We start from the raw sequence: 21268 nt of genomic DNA, 5'->3' as shown, positions 1-21268 counted from the left end.
AGTCACTTGCTATGGGAAATGTGGCACTGCTTTTCCTTAGCAAAACCTCTGTCACACAGCCTCGGTGTTAGGTGTAGATTTTTTAGGTGTGTTTTTCTAGGATTTTTGTGAATATATGTGATTCCCAGAAATTATTTCATTCCTGATGATGTAGATAAGGACTGTTGCTATAGGACACGAAATAAAACAACTGGAATTTCCAAGGTAAAAAGAAGAGCAGTTTAATTTCTGACTCCAACATTTATAGATTTTCAAAAGTGACAGTGGATTGGAGGATGACAGTGCCGCCTCTCCAATGACACTGGACAAACCAGCAGTCCATCAAATTTCTCCTTCTCCAGAAAAGAATGTAAAACAATAATTATTTAGAGAAAAGCATGTGAGAAAGTTTGTTATAAGAATGTAAACATCAGAAGGCTTGGAAGAACTTAGAACAGGGTGATAGGACTGAGATGAGTAATGGTGTTTAGCATTTCATACAGACTGAAACATATTTTTTGGAAAAAATTCAGTCTAAATTGTTTTTATTATGAACTGTATTTTGGTCATTTTCAGGTTTACCAAATAAAGGAGGAAAAATTCTGAATATAAAAGGGAGGAGAAAGTATTTATTTTGATATATAAAAGGGAGTAGAAAGTACTCCTTTTGATTATTTCAGTGATTTAGCAGTCAGGTTCACCTGACTGAAAGAATATTATGGGAAATGAGAGCAAGTGAAATTATGCAGTACTCTAGTATGGAGACAAAAGAGTTAAATGAAGACATTTTATTTGATTTAAGAGAGTGAATTATTAATCACAATCTGAGTAGAGGAAAATTTATGGATTCATTCTGTCTTTTAGGCGCCTATGAGATTTTACTCCAAGCATGTTTTTTAGCCAAGCAGCCGTTCCTCCACAGAATCAAAGCAGACTTGACATTGCTGATAATCCAGAGATTTAAGAGAAAAGCTGGATTTTGAGTGCAGTCTATTTTCACAGAGAAATAAGCATACAATGCCAATTTTTTTCAAAAGATGCTTTTTTAAAGAGTCCATTGCAACCCGACTGAGACTGATTGAAGTAATCACAGGATTTTCGGTTGGTCTGTAGTCTACATAGAAATTCTTGTTTCCACAAATGTAAACTCTTGTCCCTCTCCAATAAGCTGGCATTGAACTGTTTGGAAATAGTAGTGGAGAGTTTTTGCATTATGTTTTAATTGAAAAATATGAGCATATTTCCAAGCATTGTTTTGTTGAATCCAGTTTCAAGTTATTAGTCCTACATTTGAGCCCTAAGTGCAAGGGGCCAGTTTTACTTTTGTTCTTACAGTTACACGTGGTGTGTAACTACTTCTTACAGGCAAAAAATTGTAGGAAAGAATCAATTTAATTTTGTTGGGTCTTCCTGCTCTTTACCCCTGTGCATCACACACCCAAGACTCTGTGCTTTGTTAGCTCAAAGCTGGATGCATCAGCTGGCCTTGTCTGCTCAGCTCTTCTCTGGAAGAGAGCAGGGAACCACTTCATGCCACTATTATCACAGATACAGGTTTGCTTTCTTTTCCTGTTGTTTGTTTGAGTTTTCCTGCTTAAATCATTGCCTTCACTCTTCTCTGGAAGTTGTCAAAGAACATCAATTTCAGAAGTGTTGATATATCATGCTGCTGTTATATTACTACTGTAGTTTAATAGTAGTTTAAGAAGCTTTCAAGAAAATAATTGAAAAAAAAAGCAAATTCACTATGGGAAAGGGATTAATAAAAGGTTTAAATCTTAAAATACTGGGTGTTTAGGCTCAGCATATTCAAATGCTGCAGGTTTACAAGGCTATTTTTGTTGTTTTGCTTGGACAGGTTACTATTTTCTGCCTGCTTTGGTGCAGTTATAGTTTACTTTCTGACCATTGATAGGTAATAATGACTATAGATATTATTATAGTTTCCTTCCCATAGGAACTAGTTTCCATAGGTTAGAATTGTGTTGTCACCAGCTGACACCATCCAACCAGATGAGGTTTTAGATGATACACACTAAGTTTTCCTAACAACTATTTTGCAGGAAGGTTTCAATATCCATTGCAATGGTGTCTTTATTAGCTCATTAAAATATTTCCTAAATACTACTTTATGAAAAGTCATCTGTTTGTGAGATTAAAAAATGCCAAGCTTACTGTCTGTTTGCTCTTTCTATGTTGTCCATGACCCTGGAAAAAAGGTTTTTTAGAGAGAACCAGGAAAATAACCACATCAGAAAAGCTGACCAGAGGCAAGTAGTGTGCCACCAATTGACACGACGCGCTTTAGGCACTGAATGTTCATTTCCTACTCCTAGTGTATGCTGAACTCCTCCTCACTATAAATCTTCCAAAATTCAATCAGAGTGAGCTGTTTGGTTTTCTTTCATTGATGCAGGGGTGGACCAGGCCTTACCACAAGAACGTCGGACTCCTGTCACTCCGTCCTCTTCCTCCCGGTATCACCGCCGCAGGTCCTCAGGGTCACGGGATGAGCGCTACAGATCGGGTGAGTGCCACTGCAGACCCCAGAACTGGAATGAAAATTTCAAATGTCTTGTTCTGTTCCTTGCTTTTTTAAAAAGAAGTTTATTGTGAACTCGTGTAGTTCACAGTGGGGAACGTTCATTGTGCGAGTAGAGAGGCGCTGTCCAAGCTTGCAGGGGTGGAGTTACAAAGCCAAGATTCATCTGGAACTGGATCTGGCAGTGAGTGTGCAGGGCTGCAAAAAAGCCTCCTTACAGGCACATCAGTAAAAAAGGGAAGAGTAGGGAAAACATGGTCCCACTGCTGAGTGGGGCAGGAGATCAGGTCACAAAGGGCATGGAAAAAGCCAAGATAATTAATGTATCCTTTGCCTTGGTCTGTGCTGTTGATATTTGAGTTCTGGAAACCAAGGCATCTGAGACCCAAGGGAAAGTCTTGAGCAATGACAACCTACCCTCTGTGAAGGAGAATCAGGATGGGGAATATTTGAACAAACTGAATGAATAGAGGTCTGTGGGACATGATGGGGATGCATCACTGACCAATGTGAGTCCACTTGCAATGCCCCAAAATGTTGTGTCAGTCAGGGGAGGTTTCTGCCGACTGAGAGAAAGCAAGTACATTGCTGTCTTCAGGAACAGCAAGAAATAAGGTCTGGGAAACTACAGGGCAGCTAGACTCTTCTCAATCTCTTGAGCAGGTGGTAGAGCAAATAATGCTGGAAGCTCTTTTTAATCATATGAAGGACAAGATGGTGATTGGGAGTAGACAGCATGGATTCACAAAGTTCTCTTAGTAGCTTGGTCAATTCATGCTTGATCAGCCTAATGACCTTCTACAATGAGATGACTTCCCTGGAGGTTGAAGGAAGAGCAGTGGAAGTTGGATGCCTTGAGTTTAGTGAGGCTTTTGACAGTGTCTGTCATAACATTCTCCTTGACAAATTGGTGAAATGTGGATAAGATAAGTGGACAGCGAGATGGTCTGAAAATTGGCTGAAATTGAGTTCAGAGAATTGTGATCAGTGACACAAAGTCCAGCTGGACCCCAGTCTCTGATGGGTACTGTAGGGAGTGAGTACCCCTGGGCTCCTGTACCCTAGTAGCTTCATTAGTGACTTTGCAGGTGAGACAGTGCCCTCTTCACCCACTGGCAGATGATACCAAATTGGAAGGAGCAGTTGATGTAGCACATGTGTAATGCCATTCAGAGGGATCTGGGCAGCTCTGAAACTCTTTACGCTTAACATTTGAAGGTGTAAACTGCATGTACTACACCTTACCTCAATGGAGGTTAGGTGTGCTCAGCTTTTTGAACTGCTTCAGGGGCTGCTGCAGTATGAGCATCCTTCTCAGACAGCAGCCTGAGGCCACAGACTGGTTCATCTGGTGCTGCCCCTCCTGCAGCTGCAGAATTAGGGAGCCATAGAGAGCACCCACCAGCCTTTGTGGCAGAGAGACCCTGGTGAGCTGAGAGTCAGAAGCCAGGACCTGATGGTTATGGAGGGTCGAGGAGTAAATTTGACTGTGGAGGCTCTGGATTTTGTTTGAGAGATGCCTCTTGCTGGATGCAGCCAGACTCATTCAAATATGAAAAAATTGATTTAAGCCTAAGAAAAAACTTTTTTTTCTTCACTGGCACAGGTTGCCAAGAGAAATTGTGGTGTCTCCGTTCTTGGAGCTATTAAAAACCCTACTGGATGTGGCCCCAAGCAGTGTGCTGTAGATGACCCTGCCCAGAGCAGGGAGTTGGACTGGATGGTCTCCAGAGGTTCCTGCTGACCTGCTCCAGTCTGTGGTTCTGTGGCACAGCTGAATTTCACTGTACTGATTCTAGTTTGGTAATACTATAAGAAAAATATTTAATTTGCAGTATAGCAAGTTGGGAACATCATTATGCCCTAAATAGAAGCACTGATTAAAGGAAGATAAAATTAATTTCAGAGCTGAACAGAAGGGTAATAACTCATTTCCAAGTGAATGGGATCCGACTTTCTCCGTGATACTGCTCCAGATATAACACAAAGTGAAGGAAGTGATTGGTTTAAAACTGGTTTATAATGGCTTCTCACAACAAGAAAGACATTGAGGGGTTGGAGCATGTCCAGAGAAGGGCAGTGAAACTGGCTAAGGGTCTGGAGCACGAGTCTTATGAGGAGCAGCTGAGGGAGCTGGGGGTGTTTACCCTGAAGAAAAGGGGGCTCTGGGGAGACCTTATCACTCTCTACAACTGCCTGGAAGGAAACTGGAGAAAGGTGGGGTTCAGCCTCTCCTCACAAATAACAAGAGACAGGACAAGAGGAAATGGCCTCAAGTTGTGCCAGGGAAGGTACCAAAAGAATTGTCAACCATTGGAAGAGGCTGCCCAGGGAAGAGGTGGAATGACCATCCCTGAAAGTGTTCAAAAGGCATGTGGATGTGGCACTTGGGGATGTGGTTGAGTAGTGAACACGGTGGTGCTGGGATTGATGGTTGGTCTGGATAATGTTGTCTTTTCCAACCTTAACAATTTTGTGACTCCATAAAGGAAAAGTGAGCTCTGAAACTTCTTTACTCCTACCTTTGAAGGTGTAATTAGGAAGAATTGGGGAGCCATAGACAGCAGCATCCACCTACCAACTTTTGTGGCAGAGAGACCCTGGTGAGCTGAGAATCAGATGCCAGCGTCTGTGGAGGGTCTCAAGGAGAGTAATTTGACTGTGGAGGCTCTGGATTGTGTTTGAGAGATGCCTCTTGCTGGATGCAGGCAGACTCATTGTGCTGACACAGCTAGAAAATTGTGGAGAACTCCTTATTAAACCTTTTGTAACATATCTCTGATTCATTCCATTAGTCAAAGAGCTTGCCAGTCCCATTTAAAGGAAAATTAAATGATAAATGTGGCAGAGAAAGTTCATGTGTGTCCAGACCATTCTGATAAATTTTTAAAACTCTTTCCTCCCCTCAGAAACCCTGGGTTCATACTGTAGATGTTGCCAATTTTTTGTTGAATAATGGTTGTGGTATCTGCATAATAATTCCTTGATATATAAGCTCCTAGAAGCTTCTCCAACATTACACTATAAATGGTCTGATTTCTACCCAGTTTTTAAATAGGTAAAAAAATGCTATTCCTGAACTTGTCTAATTTGTGGGCGTTCAACACATGGTCCTCAAATCTCCAAGCTGTGACTCTCCAGAGCAGCTCTGTTAAAAACAAGAGCATTTGACTGTGAGTTGAAAGTCTGCTTGAGCTGTGTTTGTCATTTGTACATGAAGATGTTGAGTTGGTTTGGGAGACATGAGTCAGTTTGGGGATAGGCAAAGGGAGACATCCTGCATATCTTCATTTTGTGCTTCTTCTGAGACCCCAAGAGTGTTCAGTTGGTGTTGCTGCCTCTTGGTTTCAGTTGCTGCCTTAAAAGGAAGGCATTTGTTCAGTGAAATGGTACATGATATTAGTGCAGGAGTATCACTTTAGGAGAGTCAGGACTATACTATAAATTCAGATCTTGCTGCTCTGAAAATGTCCTCAGTGTTAAAACTGAGAAGCTTGACAGTATTTTGGGACTTCTGGCAAGGCTTTGAATTCCTAGCTTGGTTGCTGTATAGCATGACTCCTCAGCAAGGCAACGAGCTCTCCAGCAAACTGGTTTGAACAACTCCTGCATCTTCACTCACTCAAAAGAAACCCAAATGTAGCAAATTTCAGTGAAAGTAAATGTAGGTATACATTTCAATTTTTAAAAGTTATCAGATCATCTTCAAATTTACTTCCAGAGGAGCTTTGCTAAGATACAGTGCAATGTTTGACCCTGGATAAAAAAACCAACAAAAAATCCTGAACTATGTCCTCCCCTTCTATGTACTGCCCCTGTGAGATCAGAAGTCTGTTTCTTTCATGCTCTCTTAATTACTCAATTATTACTGTAGGTTGCAAACTTGCAAGTCAGATTTCATTCTGGTTATCATGTTTTCAGATTCAGATTTGCTTCAGGTAGAAGTCTTTGTTTGGCTTGTTGTTTTGCTGTGCTTAATACTTCAGCATCTCTGCTCTGATCACATTGTGATTGTTAGATGCTAGCTGTTACCCAGATTGAGTGTTTGTTATCATATTTGGCACATCTACTTGGAAAAAGCCCAAAACAAAATGAATACACACTCTTTAACCAATAAGGAATTCCCATCTAGGAAAACATTTCCCTTCCTTAGTGTTTTTGCACAGTTTATTTCAATTAACATCTGCAAATAAATTTCCCATTCCAACTCTGATCAAAGTCCTTCTCTGTCTCTTCTTGGTAAGGTTTTCCTAATTGGAAGTCTAAGATTCTGAAAGTCATCCAGTTCTCCTTCCATGCCTTTGCTTTTTATGTGGATTTAGATGTCAGCAAAGATTGTTAATGAACTCTCTTTGGAGACTCAAAATCATTGCTGCCACTAATATCACCTTCAACTTATTCTCTTGTATTATGCAAAATGTCAAAATGTGACATTTTTAATCCCTACCTGTTTTCTTACTTTAATCTTTATTATTATTATTATTTCATTAATGTTGTAACCAAAATTTCAGCTCTATAATTTCAAAAACCAGCTTTCTATGATTTTATATTCTAAATAAAATTGACACTTGAGTTTGTGGACACTATTTTTTTTCCTTAAATGTTCCTGGGATATTTTTTGTTTCAAGATAATTGGATTTCAGAATTCAGCCTGCACTGGAAATTTAGTCTAATTCTTTAAAACCAAAAAGGTTTAAAATTTCCTGGCTGCTTCTTTTTATACAGGAAGGGAGCCTGAAACCACAATGTTTCAAAATGTCAGCTTTGATCATTTTTCAGATGTCTAAAGAAATAGAAAATGCTATAAAGTGTAGTAACTGAATTAGTGCAGGGTGAAGGGATGTTATTTACTTTATACAAATGTGGCAAATAGTTTAGCTGATATTAATCCAAAAGCATTCCTTGATTTGTTTACTACTGATTTAAAAAAATATCTCAGTATTTCCACATTTGGAAACAGTATTTGGAAAGGTTTGCCAAGTGTAGATCATGGCAATGTTTTTCTCTTAGCAACTGCCATTCCTTGTGCTATAACATTATCTGGGGGCTCAGGATGACACTGAAGCCAAATGGTGCTGAAGGCTAGATCAGGAACTTTTGCTAAGAGGCTTTTCTGGCCCAGTGGATGTTCAGGCAGGAAAGCTCAGGCAGAGGAATGCTGGCTTGCCCAGCACTCTGCATGTGGAATAGATGTCAGCCCTGGGCTTGCTCTGCTATGGGACTGCAGAGTCAGGCTCAGACTGGAGCATGGGTGAATGATGGACATGGAGATGTAGCTGCAGTTGGCCACACAGCTTTTGTTTCCTTGGTGCCATTTAGGAGCTTGGTTTCTTGGGTACTTTTGGAAGCTGCAGATCCATGGATTTAGAATAGTGTGTTGAGATAAGGAGATGGGAATTATGTGGTGGATTATGCAGGGGGTAGCCTGAACAGCCCAGCTTTTGCACCTCTGCCGTGCTGTCTGAATGAGCTGACTCAGCTGAAGACTGACATTTTCAGAGGCTCTTGTCCCTCCACACTGTCACTGGGGCCCTGTTTGCTCCCTGCTGGCAGTGGCTGCATTCTGCTCTTGCTAACACTGAAAACCCTCACAGGAGAACGTGAAGTTTCTGCCACCATTATTTAAAGTGCCATCATGTCAGCTGCCTTGCTTTTGGAAGAATGGTCTTTTTGGTGCTTAAAACCCCCTCTGCAGTGTAGCCCTGTGGTGACCATGCTGCCTGAGCTTGGCCCTTGCCTGTGGCTGCCGTGGTGGTGGCTGGAGCTGAGCTGGGCTCTGCTGCCACGTAAAGGCTGCAGTGCAGTACAGCAGCAGCTGCTGGGGCCCTGCCAGTGATGGAGCCCTGGCCAGCTGGGCAGCTCCTTGGCATCAGAAATTGTGCTCTTGGTCACCATAAATGTCCCCCAGTTCTTTGTGTCCCAGCTGGTCATGGTCTGTGGGGTTCAGAGAGCAGCTCTCCCTCAGAGACCTTCAGCAGCTTTCTGGAGAGCAGGTGTGTTATCCTCCCTCAGCTGGGATCAACACACAAGGAGCTGAAACACCAGGTCCTTTCGAACTTCCATGTTCCCAAAAGGACACCCTGTGGCCTTTAGATGAGGCCAAAGCAAGAAGCTTGAGTTCTCCATCCCAATGCTGAAAACCAGAGCACCTTCTCGTGTGCCAGGACCTGGCTTTTACTGTTTCCACACTTGTCAATAATAAAACCCACCTAAAACCAGAATGGATAACATAAAAAATGTGCACCAATAAAATCTAAAAACTAACAAAAGAGCAACACTAATTGCTAGGGAATGTGGTGTAATATATTCAAAGGCACGTGGATGTGTTAGGCATAAGATGTCTCTATGGTTTCTACTGCACCCGAATTCTCCTCTGATGAGATAAGAATGGGACAAATGGGTTGAACCATGGTTATCAAGTGTGTTTCTCATGAACTTTGTAATAGGTCTTGAAGGTGACCAGAGCACTGCCAGTGTAATCCTTAAGAGAAGTGAGACCAGTGAGCTCTAAAAATGGAGTTTTCCAGATGTCAGGAATGATATGGGAAGTAGCAGCATGAGTGGAATTGTGCTGCCTTGTGTCTGGAGGTTCATGGTGTCCTAGAAGTAAGACCAGCAAGAGAGAGCACCTGCACTACATGGACTCAGTGGACAGGTTTAAAAGGCACAGCAGCAGGTGAGCACAGAGCTGAGGGCTGAGAAATGGAGTGTTTTGAGAAATGCCATTTGTGGAATCAGCATCTCTCAGTGGTAGCATGGAGGAAGGGTAGGGGCTGTAGGGTGCCTGTGCTACCTGCACTCCCAGCTGGGAGAGTACCTCCCTTGTGGCATTTCTGGTGGCTTTTTCCCCCATAATTGAGGTGGTGGAGGCGAGAAAGAAAAAAATTGGTCTGGCACACCATCCTTGGAGAGGTGTCAGCCCCTGTCCAAGAGATCCCATCACTGCAGGGAGCAGCCCATTTTCCAAGTGCACTCAGTGCTCCTTTTAAAAGACATCTTAACATAGGAGATACTTGGAGATACTGCAAGTGCACCCTAACTACACCTCTCACAGCTCAAATTCCTGAGCCACCTTTCCCACACTGTTCTTCAAAGGGGAAAAGACAGCACAATTTATCTGAGCATGAAATTGTTAAACTTCAGAACAAATCATCCCAGGCTAGGTTTGAGGCTCATTTGAAATATGATAATTAGGAATGAAAGAACATTCCCTGTAGACCCAAGTTCTGGAGATGCTGGCACCAGTCCTTTCTTAGCTGAGTTGCTCTGCTCTAGGAGCTTCAGTACCTGCCTCACCATGATTTGTTCTCTTTTACCACAAGGTAGGTGTGTGCATGAACCCTAACAAAGGTTGGTCACATTTTGTGTCTTTACAGCTTACCTCATGGTGATTTGAAAACATACAGGTAACTTATATTTTGTGGTTTTGAAAGGATGTTCAAGATCTTGTTCTGCAATCCTGCCAGAACTGACAAAAATAATTGCACTATGACATTATGAGAGCTGTGCATGCTAAAGGATGGAATGGGAAGATTTGAGGAATATTTTTATTGAACCCTCATCATTTAGCATTTCTCCAAAGAATAAGGGGAAAGGAAAATGTGTTTAATGTGCTATCTATTAGAATGGGACTGCATATAAATGTTCATGTGACTGATCATAAAACAAATAATATTTTGACCCTAAATTTGAGTGAGGGTTACTTGTAGAAGTTAATTTGAAATCATTAACCTAGCTGTAAACAGACTTATTCAAAAATTAATTAAACTCCTATCTGATTTAGCTTGCTTACAAATTTCAAGCTACAACTCAATCAGGACAAAAAAAAGAAGTTGAAGAAAAATGCTGGCAAATATGTAATTTATATGACCACATCCTTGCTTTTGACCCAGCAGAAAAAGTTTGTGAGGATAAGTATAGAGCTCTTGAGAAAAATTATTTGAGGATCTCTGGAGAGAAACAAATATAAAGTTAGTTTAGTTCAGATTGCATAGTTAGGAGGTCTGAGATGAGATCACTGTGTGAAGCTGACTTCCAGAGTGCATTACAAATGGGACAATAAATAAATGGAGGGATGGAAATTATTAGTGGGAGACCTGCATGTTGGGGTTTTATTTCACTTATGAGTAGAGCCAATACAATTTTAAAACTCAGAGTTTTGAGAAAAACATTTTAAAATTAACTTTATTATTCTACCTGAAGAATCCAAATTAAAGCAAAAACTATGCAGAACCAGCTGTGGAGTCAGAGGGTTCAATCTGTTGTTTTGGTGGCCTCTGTTTCCAGCATGTGAGCTCTGTGCTTCCCATCCTGCCCATACAGCTTTCCCAGCCACGTGTTCAGCTTCTCTCTCCCTTCCACCCAGAATTATGGATTACTGCTGTGCCAGCCAAAGTGGGAGATGACAGCCATGCTCCTCTTCCTCAGTTTAGCTTTCTGACCATGTGAGGACATACCAAGCATCTGGTTTGTGCATGTGTGCAGCAGGTGGGGGTGGAAGATGCTCAGGAGGTGCTCAGCATTGGCTGAAGGATGGCACAGCCCTTCAGGGAGTGCAAGGAGCAGCTTCCAGCACCAGGGGGGCTTGTTGGCTGCAGCATCCTGAAAAGCCAAGCCTTTTGCAGTGGCACATTCATGGGAATGCACATCTTTTCTAAAGCACTGACCTTTAACTGCCAAAAAATGGAACAGATCAACAAAACTGAGGCCCGAATTTATGAAAAGACAGCAGAAGTTTCCCTTGCATCTCCATGTATCCCAGTTCCCAGTGAAGCCAGAGGCCTAATATATATAGCTTAAAAATCCCAAAGGCTGAAACTTGCACACATAAGTTGTTTTTTGAAAGGTAAGCAACAGTTTATTTCTGTTAGTAACCTACACAGCCCTCCTATAAATGAGAATTATCTTAGAGCAGCTGTTCTTGCATTCAGTCATGTGTTGACTGTTGTGAAGGCCATATTTCAGAATTAATAGCACACCTGCTTCCAGATGGAGAGAAATTAGGTGTCACACAGTTTGGGCCATGTGCTTTCCTGTCTTAATACTCAGAGATATTGTGAAAGTATTCTGAGACTGCTTCATTATAGCATCACCCCCAGCAAAGATCTGTTTTTATATGGACTCACTTCTGCATTCCCAGGGGTGAGATGATTTCCAAGGGACTGATCTGTGTTGGATGAACACAGCAGAATTTTTATGAAATCACTTGCCCTGATTCTGCCTGAAAATAACTGAGTGATGTCAGCCAGGACAATGAAAAGACAAAACCCAACTGTAATCTGTTCTGATGATGCCACATTTACCATGTTTCACCCTATTTAGCATGTCCTGATTGCATTTCCAATAAATGTAGCTACCAAGTTATCTCTATTCAGAGTATTTACAGGCTGCTTATTAGGAAATGAATTCTCAGTGTTTCCTTTGTCTCCATGGTAGCTCTGACAAAGGTCTGATTAAACTCAGAAGCAACTTTCATGCTTTCAACTACTGGTTTCCTGTAAGACAGCAATTACCAACATTCTCTCTGTATAATTACTTAGCATACAATTGCTATACTTACCATTGTCTTATCCAGAATTTTCAGCCAAAATTCACCTTTGATAATGCTGTTTTCCTATAGTATCAGCTGTTTCCCTGTAATAACTAGAAATTGTTTTGATTATTCTGTTGCACTCTGTGTTGATGCAGCAGAAAATGGCCTTGCTCCCATTGGCTCCTCTGTCTGTTCTTCCAGCTGTTTTCCTTGATGCCATCCCAGATGCTTGCTTCCCTATGACAGAGATTTATTTGTGGTTTTACTTATTTGTTAAATGTTAAATGTCTGACTTCAGGGCTGATCCTCTACTGCAATATAAATGAGACATAACTAGGTATTATATGTACCTAAATAACCTCTAATTAAAAATCCTTTGGTGTTCTCAACTCATTAGAGCAGAGCATCAGCCTTCTTGATCTTGATAATCTGCCATTCTCTGAGTGAGTTAGTTGTGTTTGAGGGCTATCCTGTAACAAGCAAGGAGTCTAAATCTTCTCAGAGCTTAGGTCTGTGTTACTCCCAGTTGTGTCATCCATCATGTTACCAGGAATTGGCTGCTAATGCAGAGGAATAAAGATTGTTTCCAATGGCTAGCTCAAAACAAGAAAAAGAAAAAAAAAGACAGCGTTCAGGGGAGAGGAATGAGAATTGGAATTGCATGAGCCAAAAGGAAGAAACAGAAGAGATGGATGGATTCAGATCACAACTAGGTTTATCTCCAGGCAGTTTTATTGTTTCAGGAGCACATTCCCTGAAAGGAGGGATGGAAGTAGTACCATTACCTCACAACAGGCAAACCAGGCTGCAGAAGATGGTAGGGACTCTGTTAGGTAATTCTGCATCTGTACAGAAAAAATTAGGCAACAGCTTGTTTTTTCATATTTGTGTTTCTTAAACTGCTGGTGATTGCATATGAAGGCTTTATAATTCCTGAAAAACTGAAAACATGAGCAAAACTATAAGAAGGAATACATTTTATCAGAAACAGATTCTAAAATCTTGATTCTAGCAATGCATGACTCCTTTCTACAGCCAGTCTAATTCCTTGTCTCAAAAAGAGACAGGGCTGCGTGGTAAATGAGATGCAGGAGAACTGCTTGACACACAGTGGCAAGACCTGATTTAAGCACAAAAGAAGATAATGTTGTTCTTTTGTGTGCTGAGGCATTTTATGCAAGGGCTGTGAGGAACAGTTTTATAATGTGGAATTTTTTAATGTAGCTGTTGCTGGCCGTGAGAGGAGCACCCTGTTCTGTGATCTGTGCAGAGCTCATACCCAGATCCCTGATCTCTGAGGAGGCACTGCTTTGCTTACAGTATTTTGAGTGTTTGACATGCCTATGGAGCAAATGCAGCTAATATTGAATAAAGGAAGCTGCTGAGGCAAGTTAAACTTATGTAGGAAAAAAAAAACCTAATAAGCCCTCTACTTTGAGGGAGAATGCAACTGTAATTTGTTGAATAGGTTTTTGTTCTTTTAAAATAGAAGATCTAAAGAAAAAAGAGCAAGTTCATTTGCTAAAAGCTGCAAAAGTCTTTAGGAGGACTAGGAATTTGCAGCATATTTCAAATGTCTGAGTTGCAATTCAGAGCTTTAAAGGACACTGTCTCTGGCCCAAGTAAGGAATGGGGCATCCCTGTTTATTGGGTGGAAGGGGTAGGGTGAGTCAGGATTATGCTCCATGCCAAATGAGAATGCATTCTTTGGAAGAGTGCTCTCCTAGCAGCTGTAGAGAAACATGAAATGCTGCAGCAGGGCTCCACATGTGGAGCAGGAAATGGCTGGCCTTGTTCATCACACAACAATTGTTTTTTGCTTCAGGATAAGAAGACTGATTTGCTTGTGGAGACAGCTGAGCCTAAAAGGATCATACATACTGTCTTCCCTAAAGGAAATGAGTAGGAGAGGGCAGCTTGTCATAGTAGGAAGTCTCCACTTCTTCTATGCATATATTTGTGCAAGGAGGAGAGAAAGTATGTTCCCCAAAACAGGCTTCATGAAAAATTCCAAAGAGACATATTATCCCAGAGCCAGTTAAAACCATCCAGCTTAACTTCTGAATAAAATAAATTTTTAGTGTTCCCCTCCAAGAAAGATTTCAGGACAGCATATGGAATAAATGGTTAAAGAACACTGTGAACAAGGAGTCAAAAGTATCAGCAGTCTGAAATTATTGTGTTTATAGTGTTTATTTCTGTATTTCTGGGCATTACTATTTGACCTTTGACCACTGCCCACCTATCAGCAGTGAACCCTATTCTGTCCCTATCTTCTGTCATTCAGTCACCCCATTTGAGGAGGGTGTCCATAGCAAGCTGTGTCTGTGCAGTAATGTCTGTTTTAGTGGGGTTGGCTTTTTTTTGCAAGCCTTTCCAGTCAGGCCAGGAGCACACCATTGTGCCAAGTTGTGAGATAAACCAGATGAAAAGAGTGACTGCACTCAGCAGAGCACCTCCCAGGAAAGCTGGGCCATTCATCCTGCTGATGGCATGAGGAATTTGCAGCAGTGCAGAGGTTCTGCTTATGGAGCTTGTTGGCCAAAGCCATAGGTCATCACTCTGGAAGTCTGAACTTGCAGACCCTCATTCTCTGTGCCAGTTTTAATTTCTCTGCCCTTGGTTTTGAGACCTCGTCTCATATTGTAAAATAACAGATCATTAGCTCTTTGAATGGAAACTTTCTTTCTACCACCTGCTTGTTTTTACAGTTCCACTTCCTTTCTATTTCACTTACTGACTTTATTCCCAAAAGTATGGTTGCCCTTTCTGTCCTGTCATAGAAAGTAAAGGAAGAGAATAAACAGGTAAAAATGCTTGAATGCAACAGGGAGAAGACTGGGGACAGAGCTGTTGTGTCTGCAGTTTGCAGCCCATAAGAAATATGTCAGGTTGAATGCTGAACACCAGGTTGATTGGTGTTAAGCAATGAGCACAAGTTAAAAAGTGAGCTTTCCCAAGCTTGGTGCTTTGCTCTTTGCCATTTATTGATTCTTTGAGTACAAACACACAAATTGGATTCAATGTGTGGTTGGCCAAGCTAAAAAAGTGAAGGACCACTGTGCCTTACTTCCCACTACTGTAGACAGGGGTAATGATATTTTACTCTATGCTGTAGATTTTCTGTTAAGACATTCTTGTGGAAAAAGCCGGGTGGGAAGAGTAAAATGATTTTTTTTACCTACAGGAGAGCTTTGAAGGGTCAGGATCTGGAGTCATTTTATCAGCTATAACAGTGTAGTTAGAATGTCACATGAAAGAACATTTCACCTAAAAGCATGAGTTTTCCACTTAGAAAAAGCCTTCCACTCAGAAGGCTTGAGTGCAATTACATCAAGGTATATTTCTGTTTGAAACTCTATCAGAAGTTTATAGTAGGTGAGAAATTACAGCAAGCAACACTCTAAAGAAAGACAGAAGAAGTGTTCTTTTAATGATTTTTTTTTTTTTAATGCAGGCATTTCTCTGTGTAGTTTCTGGACCAAGTTTTCATACTTGAACAATTTTTTCAGGAAAAATTAATGAGAAATCTGTGTTTTATAGCAATACTCAATCACAGTATGAATTCAGTTAGTTTGAGCATGCCAGGATAGATTGAGAAGGAATTCAGACACTTTTATCGGACCTGCAAGACAGGGGCATCATCCTACCAGAGATGGTTTGAAATTCTAATGTGATGTTCCTGCTGATGCTGTGTGTCATGTGTGGAGAATACAAACTGCTTTGTGATGATGGGATTTGGGGAGATAACAGTTTCCTGTCCCAAAGGAACTTGGATATGTCTTCTTACTTTGTCCCAATGTGCAGCTCAAATGTGGTTTCCTTTTTTTAGAGAACAAGAAAGTTCCTGTTGTATAAATTCCTGTTGCAAGTCTCCTTGTATTTTTTCAGTAGCTGTTAGGGACAGCTTTGAGGAGCAGTGAATTACATACAATATGATAGACACCATGGCCCATCTTTGACTGAGGTGAAGGGAAAGAGCTGCCACACCCCTGTTGAAATTCATGAGAAGCAGATTACCAGGGATGCTGGTGATGATTGTATGTTTCAACTTGGATTTAAATCCATGCTTCATGAAAGTACAATAGGAGATTATTAGTTGCATTTTGGTTAACATTCCTTGTGCTACATAAGCGAAGTTGGTTTGTAGATCAGAAAAACAAAGCTAAAACCTAGGGAAAAGCAAAGTATGTGTATGCAAAGTGCATATCTAAAGCTGATATTTGCTGGGAACAAACCTCCTTACTGATTTCTGTCTTGCTGTGGTTATAGGATAGATATTGAAACCCATGCTTTGCTCTCAAATTTAATTCTGAAGTATCAGTCTGGCTTTCTCTCACCTCTCTGATTTCTCAATATTTGGGTCTTGATCTTGAGGCATGAAGGGCTTGAAAGCTGTTCATAGCTTAGCCAAGTCCCCCTCTGTACAAGGCTGTCCAGACAGGTTAAGAGCATCTTCAGAGCCCACCAAAAGGCTTTCATTCAAAAGGAAGAACATAGATTCTATATAGGCTGTATTAATTCTTCACCCAATTCCTTAGCCATTCTTTATATGCCTAGAGAAACTTTGTTGAGCCAAGAGTTTTATTCCTGAGAGAGAACATTGTGAAAAGATTCTTCACCCAAGCTTGACTGTTATTGCTGCATTTTATTCCTCTCACCCCAAAACCCTGTAAACTCTTGTTGATGCTCCCTGGAACATCTCTGGATTATCTGTCCTCAGCATTTTCTAGACATGTGCCCAAGAGTTTTTTGGTAGCCTCCATAATCTGAGTAATGCCTTCTAAATATTTGAGTTAGCAGGCTGGGCTGGGAGCAGGTGTGTATGTTCTTTCTTCCCAGTCAGCTTCCCTCTTGTTTATTCAGAGTTTCTTGTCTTTGACATTGTTTTGCTTTCCTGTGAGGTTTTGGGTTTGGTTTTTTTAAGCTATCTGTAGTGTGGCTTATTCCATGGTAGCCCATTACAAATAAACACATCAAGAATGTGCCTTATTAGGAAAACAATTCAATTCCTGAGCTCCTGTGGACTCATTTGAAAATTAAAACCCTGCAGAGTGTTTTTAATTAAGCTGATGAGTCTACCTTCTTATATCAAAACAGCATCAAAAAGGAAATCAAAGAATTCACAAGTTCTGATTCAGCATCCAGCTGTCACTAAGCATTTTAATGATTTTCTGTTAGCTGTCCTCCTTTAAAAATTTTTGGCAGAATTTCTTCTCCCTTCTGACACAGTTAAAACACAGTTCTATGTGCAATAATATATACAAATAGTCTCTCTTGTGTTGATCAGCAAAATTAATTTCTTCAAAAATTTTTTTCCAAAAATCACTGTAGAGTGTTGGTTTGTTGAGCTTTTTTAAAGGGAAAGCTCTTTTTTTTTCTTTTTTTTTTTTTACTACTTGACATCTAATTGCTGTCCTTTGAAGGAAAATCAAGAATTTTCCCTGTTTAACAGATAAGAAACTATTAGGGAGCATGTTGAGTCCTGTGTACCTTATTGACATTGGTGTGAAGTGAGCAGGTAGGAATTTATCTTGGGGTCATGCTGTTAGGTAAGACTTACATTCTTTATTTTCATAGTGTGATACTTTTCACATAAATTTTCTGGTACTTTTCACATAAACTTTTCATCAGTTTTTAATAATAAGAAAGGCCCTAAACTTTCTGCTTAAAAATAATGACTTGACAGGAGGGAAATTGTTCTGTCGATGATAGCATTCTGCTTCCATTTTGGTCCATCAGCTGCATGGCTCTTTTATCTTTTGAGAACAGTTTCCCAGCTTTGCTGTTTGCTTTTCTTTGCTGATATTCTCACCCTCTTCATGATTTAAAACAAAAGAAAAGAAAGCAACTTACAGAAGCAGCTGGTAATGGTGCCTTTTTTTACTCTCCCCTGTTGTACTTCTACTGAGAGGTGCTTAAACCCTGGCAGAAGATAGGAAACACCATTATTGGAAATGAGATACTGCAGCTTATCAGCAGCTTATCATCTAATGCTTCTAGTCATCCTTCCAGGTTGTTACTCACAAATTACATAAATGTGATTCAACCAATGCTTCTTTAAATAAGGATATATATATATATATATATATATATATACACACACATACACACACACATATATATAGATACCCTTCTCTTTCCTGTTGCTTTTCTTGGGGCACATTGCCTGTTCAGAGCTGCCACCACATCCATACAGGAGTAGGATAATGACAGTGTGCTGCCAACCCAGCCTGTGAGGGGGGTCTTCCAGGAGATGCAGCAGCAGTGGGATCACTCTGGATTAGACCTGATTCACTGTGCTTCTGATCCACAAATAGGAACAACTAAACCATGCACACAAATTGGTGTATTTTCTACAGCTGGCCAGTGTCAACTGGTCAAAAGGCAAGATATCAGATGGTCAATATATGTGGCAACTTCTTTACCCACAAGGAACTCCTGTTGGCTGCCATGTCTTTTGCATACACTCACCTCATGTGAATAAATGTCCCAATTCCATTGGGAAATATACAAACAGTGCAAGGTAGTAAACTAAAGGCAGACTTATTTCAATATGTAGTTATGGTCATAATTAAAGAATGCTTAAAGTCATTATCAAAAAGTCACTCATATATTTTAGACATGATAGATGGGCTTTTTCAAATTTTGGGAGGCAGGCAGCTATAAATACATGGGAAAGGTAGAGAAGCTGTTCACCTCCCCAAGGAGAAGGGATCTGTTGGGTACTGTGGAGTGGGCTGGTATGACCTGCCTGCAAAGCACCAGATCTGTGCTTAGGGTGTTTTTTTCCTCATTCCACCTCAGGCCAGCCCTACATAGTACTTATTTTTCTGTGACTAATGCCGAGTGACAGTGGCAGGAGAAGGATTTGGGAATGAGGGACCTGTTGCCATTTCTGTTGTGGCATTTTACATACCTTTTACCCTTCAAGAAAATGTTCCTGTTCACTTACTCTGTGTGACTTTTCTGTAAATTGGAAACCTTATCCAAAAAATGGGCACTGTTAATACACCACAGTTCCACTGAAAACAGCAATGGTCACCGAAGTAGCAGCTCCAGGTTAAATAAAGGTTTGCCCTGGGGAAGTGATGTTCCTGCTCTTCAAATACTGCAGCACTGTTCTGGGAATATCATACAGCTCAGAGGGCTTGTTTGTTAGTACAGCACTTTTCACTGTGGCTGCTTTTTGTACAGAGGAGACCTCCAGCAGTTCCTCTGAGATCCTGTGTGTTCCTGGGCTCCCATCATGGGATGTGCCTTGTCAACCCAGCTGGCACAGGCACAGGCTGTGCCAGGTCTACTGGATGCACAGAGAACAGCTCCTTCCTGTCTAACTCTGGCTTCACACCTCTTTCCTTGCAGATGTCCACACAGAAGCAGTGCAGGCAGCCCTTGCTAAACATAAAGAAAGGAAAATGGCAGTGCCCATGCCCTCAAAACGACGTTCATTGGTGGTGCAAACATCAATGGATGCCTACACACCTCCAGGTGAGTATCTCTCTATTTTTATGTGAATTTTAAAAATGGTTCCTTGTGCTGCTATGAACTGCTAATCTGTCAGCATAGACAGTAATGGAAATGTCATTTGATGCCCACTGAGCTTAACTGAGGTGTGTTTGAAGAGAAGGTGAACTGAGTAGTGGAAAAGTCAACAGGGACAGTTCACATGATTGCTTTGCCCTTGGTGATACCTTAGTTTGCACTGGTCCTTTTGTGCTTACAAGGACCTAACTATGGCCAACTTGTCATATTTTATGGCAGTCTAAGTTCCTTTCACTTTTCTGGTTTATTCCCTAATAATGTAATGTAACATTATCTTAGCAATTAGTTGTGTCATTCCTTTTCAAGTTTATCTGCTTTTTTATCTAACTAGACTGTGAAAACACCCCATATCTCATCACTGAATCTGGCTGAGACTCCTGTTTCACTGAGGATTGGACTTTGTACAATTGGAAAAGTGTCTCACAGACTTTGTGGAGTGAGCTTGGGAAAGTTTTTTTAATATTCTCTGCTGGCTGGAGATCTTCAGAAGATTCTGTGTTTAACATTATAAAGGAAGACTTTAATTTTAATTATCTTTTTTTTTTTTGTACAATAATACATACACCATGACCTTAGAGCAGGAGAGGTGCAGAGTTAGTAACTGACTTAGTTTCAGGGCTTTCAGTGCTGCACTTTTCTCATTATGTTTGCCTACCTTCCTGAGATTTTCTTCATGGCACTTTCCTGAGATTTTTGATGTGAATATGAGTTATTTCTATTAAGAAAACCCCAAAGCACTGCAAGCTAACAAGCTGTTTTTAATTACTAGATACTTCTTCTGGTTCAGAAGACGAAGGCTCCGTCCAGGGTGACTCCCAGGGAACTCCCACCTCCAGCCAGGGGAGCATAAACATGGAACATTGGATCAGTCAAGCGATCCATGGCTCTACCACATCAACCACTTCCTCCTCCTCCACACAAAGTGGAGGCAGTGGTGCTGCACACAGACTAGCTGATGTTATGGCTCAAACACATATAGGTCAGTATACAGGTGTGTGGAGTGTGTCCAGTTTAACATGGATTTTGACTCTCACATTCAGCTGATGCTGCTATGTGAAGTCTTACAAAAGTCTTTCCTGTGCTTCTTCTTTGCTTTTTATAATTTATATATATTACATGGAGAGAAAATCCTACTTTCCTATTTCAGCAGGGAAAAAATAGCAGTTTAGATTTGGGGGTAAACTTATGTTGTGGCAAATAGGGTCTAGCTATTGGTTCCAAATACCTTAAAATGTACAGTTGCATGATTTCCATTACTTAGCACTATAAAGGTCTCTGTAGGATTCATCAATAAGGAAAATCAGTGCATGCATCATTAGAGATTGCTTGCATATGAGTTTCCCCCACTGCTGCACCACTTTAATTACATAGCTTGAGTAATTTTTGATAATTCTGTTAACAGTAGTCCTCTCAAACATATTTTTTCTGCCTTTAATTGAATTTAGAATACTTGAACTGGGATATCTAGTGATTGTACTCCATGGGAGAGACCATTATAGAGCTTCAGAGAAGGCAGCTGTTGTTATTAATACCTTGTTTATTTCCTTTATAAAGATGCTAGGAAGTCAAAGCTTTCTTTCTATTAGGGCTAAGCTTCACAGACATTATTTCTGAATATTGTGCCATTGACACTGGTCTTTATTAACATGAGACAGCTGTTTGACTGGATA

General features: G+C 40.7%; 1 protein-coding gene across 4 annotated transcripts in view; it reads left to right on the top strand.

Moving 5' to 3' along the window:
• The window catches only part of DIP2C (disco interacting protein 2 homolog C), a 309262-nt gene that overhangs the window by 174624 nt on the left and 113370 nt on the right, over positions 1-21268 (top strand). For all 4 annotated transcript variants that reach the window (XM_066551280.1, XM_066551271.1, XM_066551265.1 and 1 more), the window contains 3 exons: positions 2396-2506; positions 19419-19544; positions 20368-20577. In XM_066551280.1, the coding sequence (XP_066407377.1) occupies positions 2396-2506; positions 19419-19544; positions 20368-20577 (447 nt within the window). The remainder of the gene's footprint in view (positions 1-2395; positions 2507-19418; positions 19545-20367; positions 20578-21268) is intronic.

This window comes from Molothrus aeneus, chromosome 1, assembly GCF_037042795.1.
Source record: "Molothrus aeneus isolate 106 chromosome 1, BPBGC_Maene_1.0, whole genome shotgun sequence".
In the NCBI taxonomy this organism is placed as follows: Eukaryota; Metazoa; Chordata; class Aves; order Passeriformes; family Icteridae; genus Molothrus; species Molothrus aeneus.
This window is presented reverse-complemented; position numbering and strand designations above follow the sequence as displayed.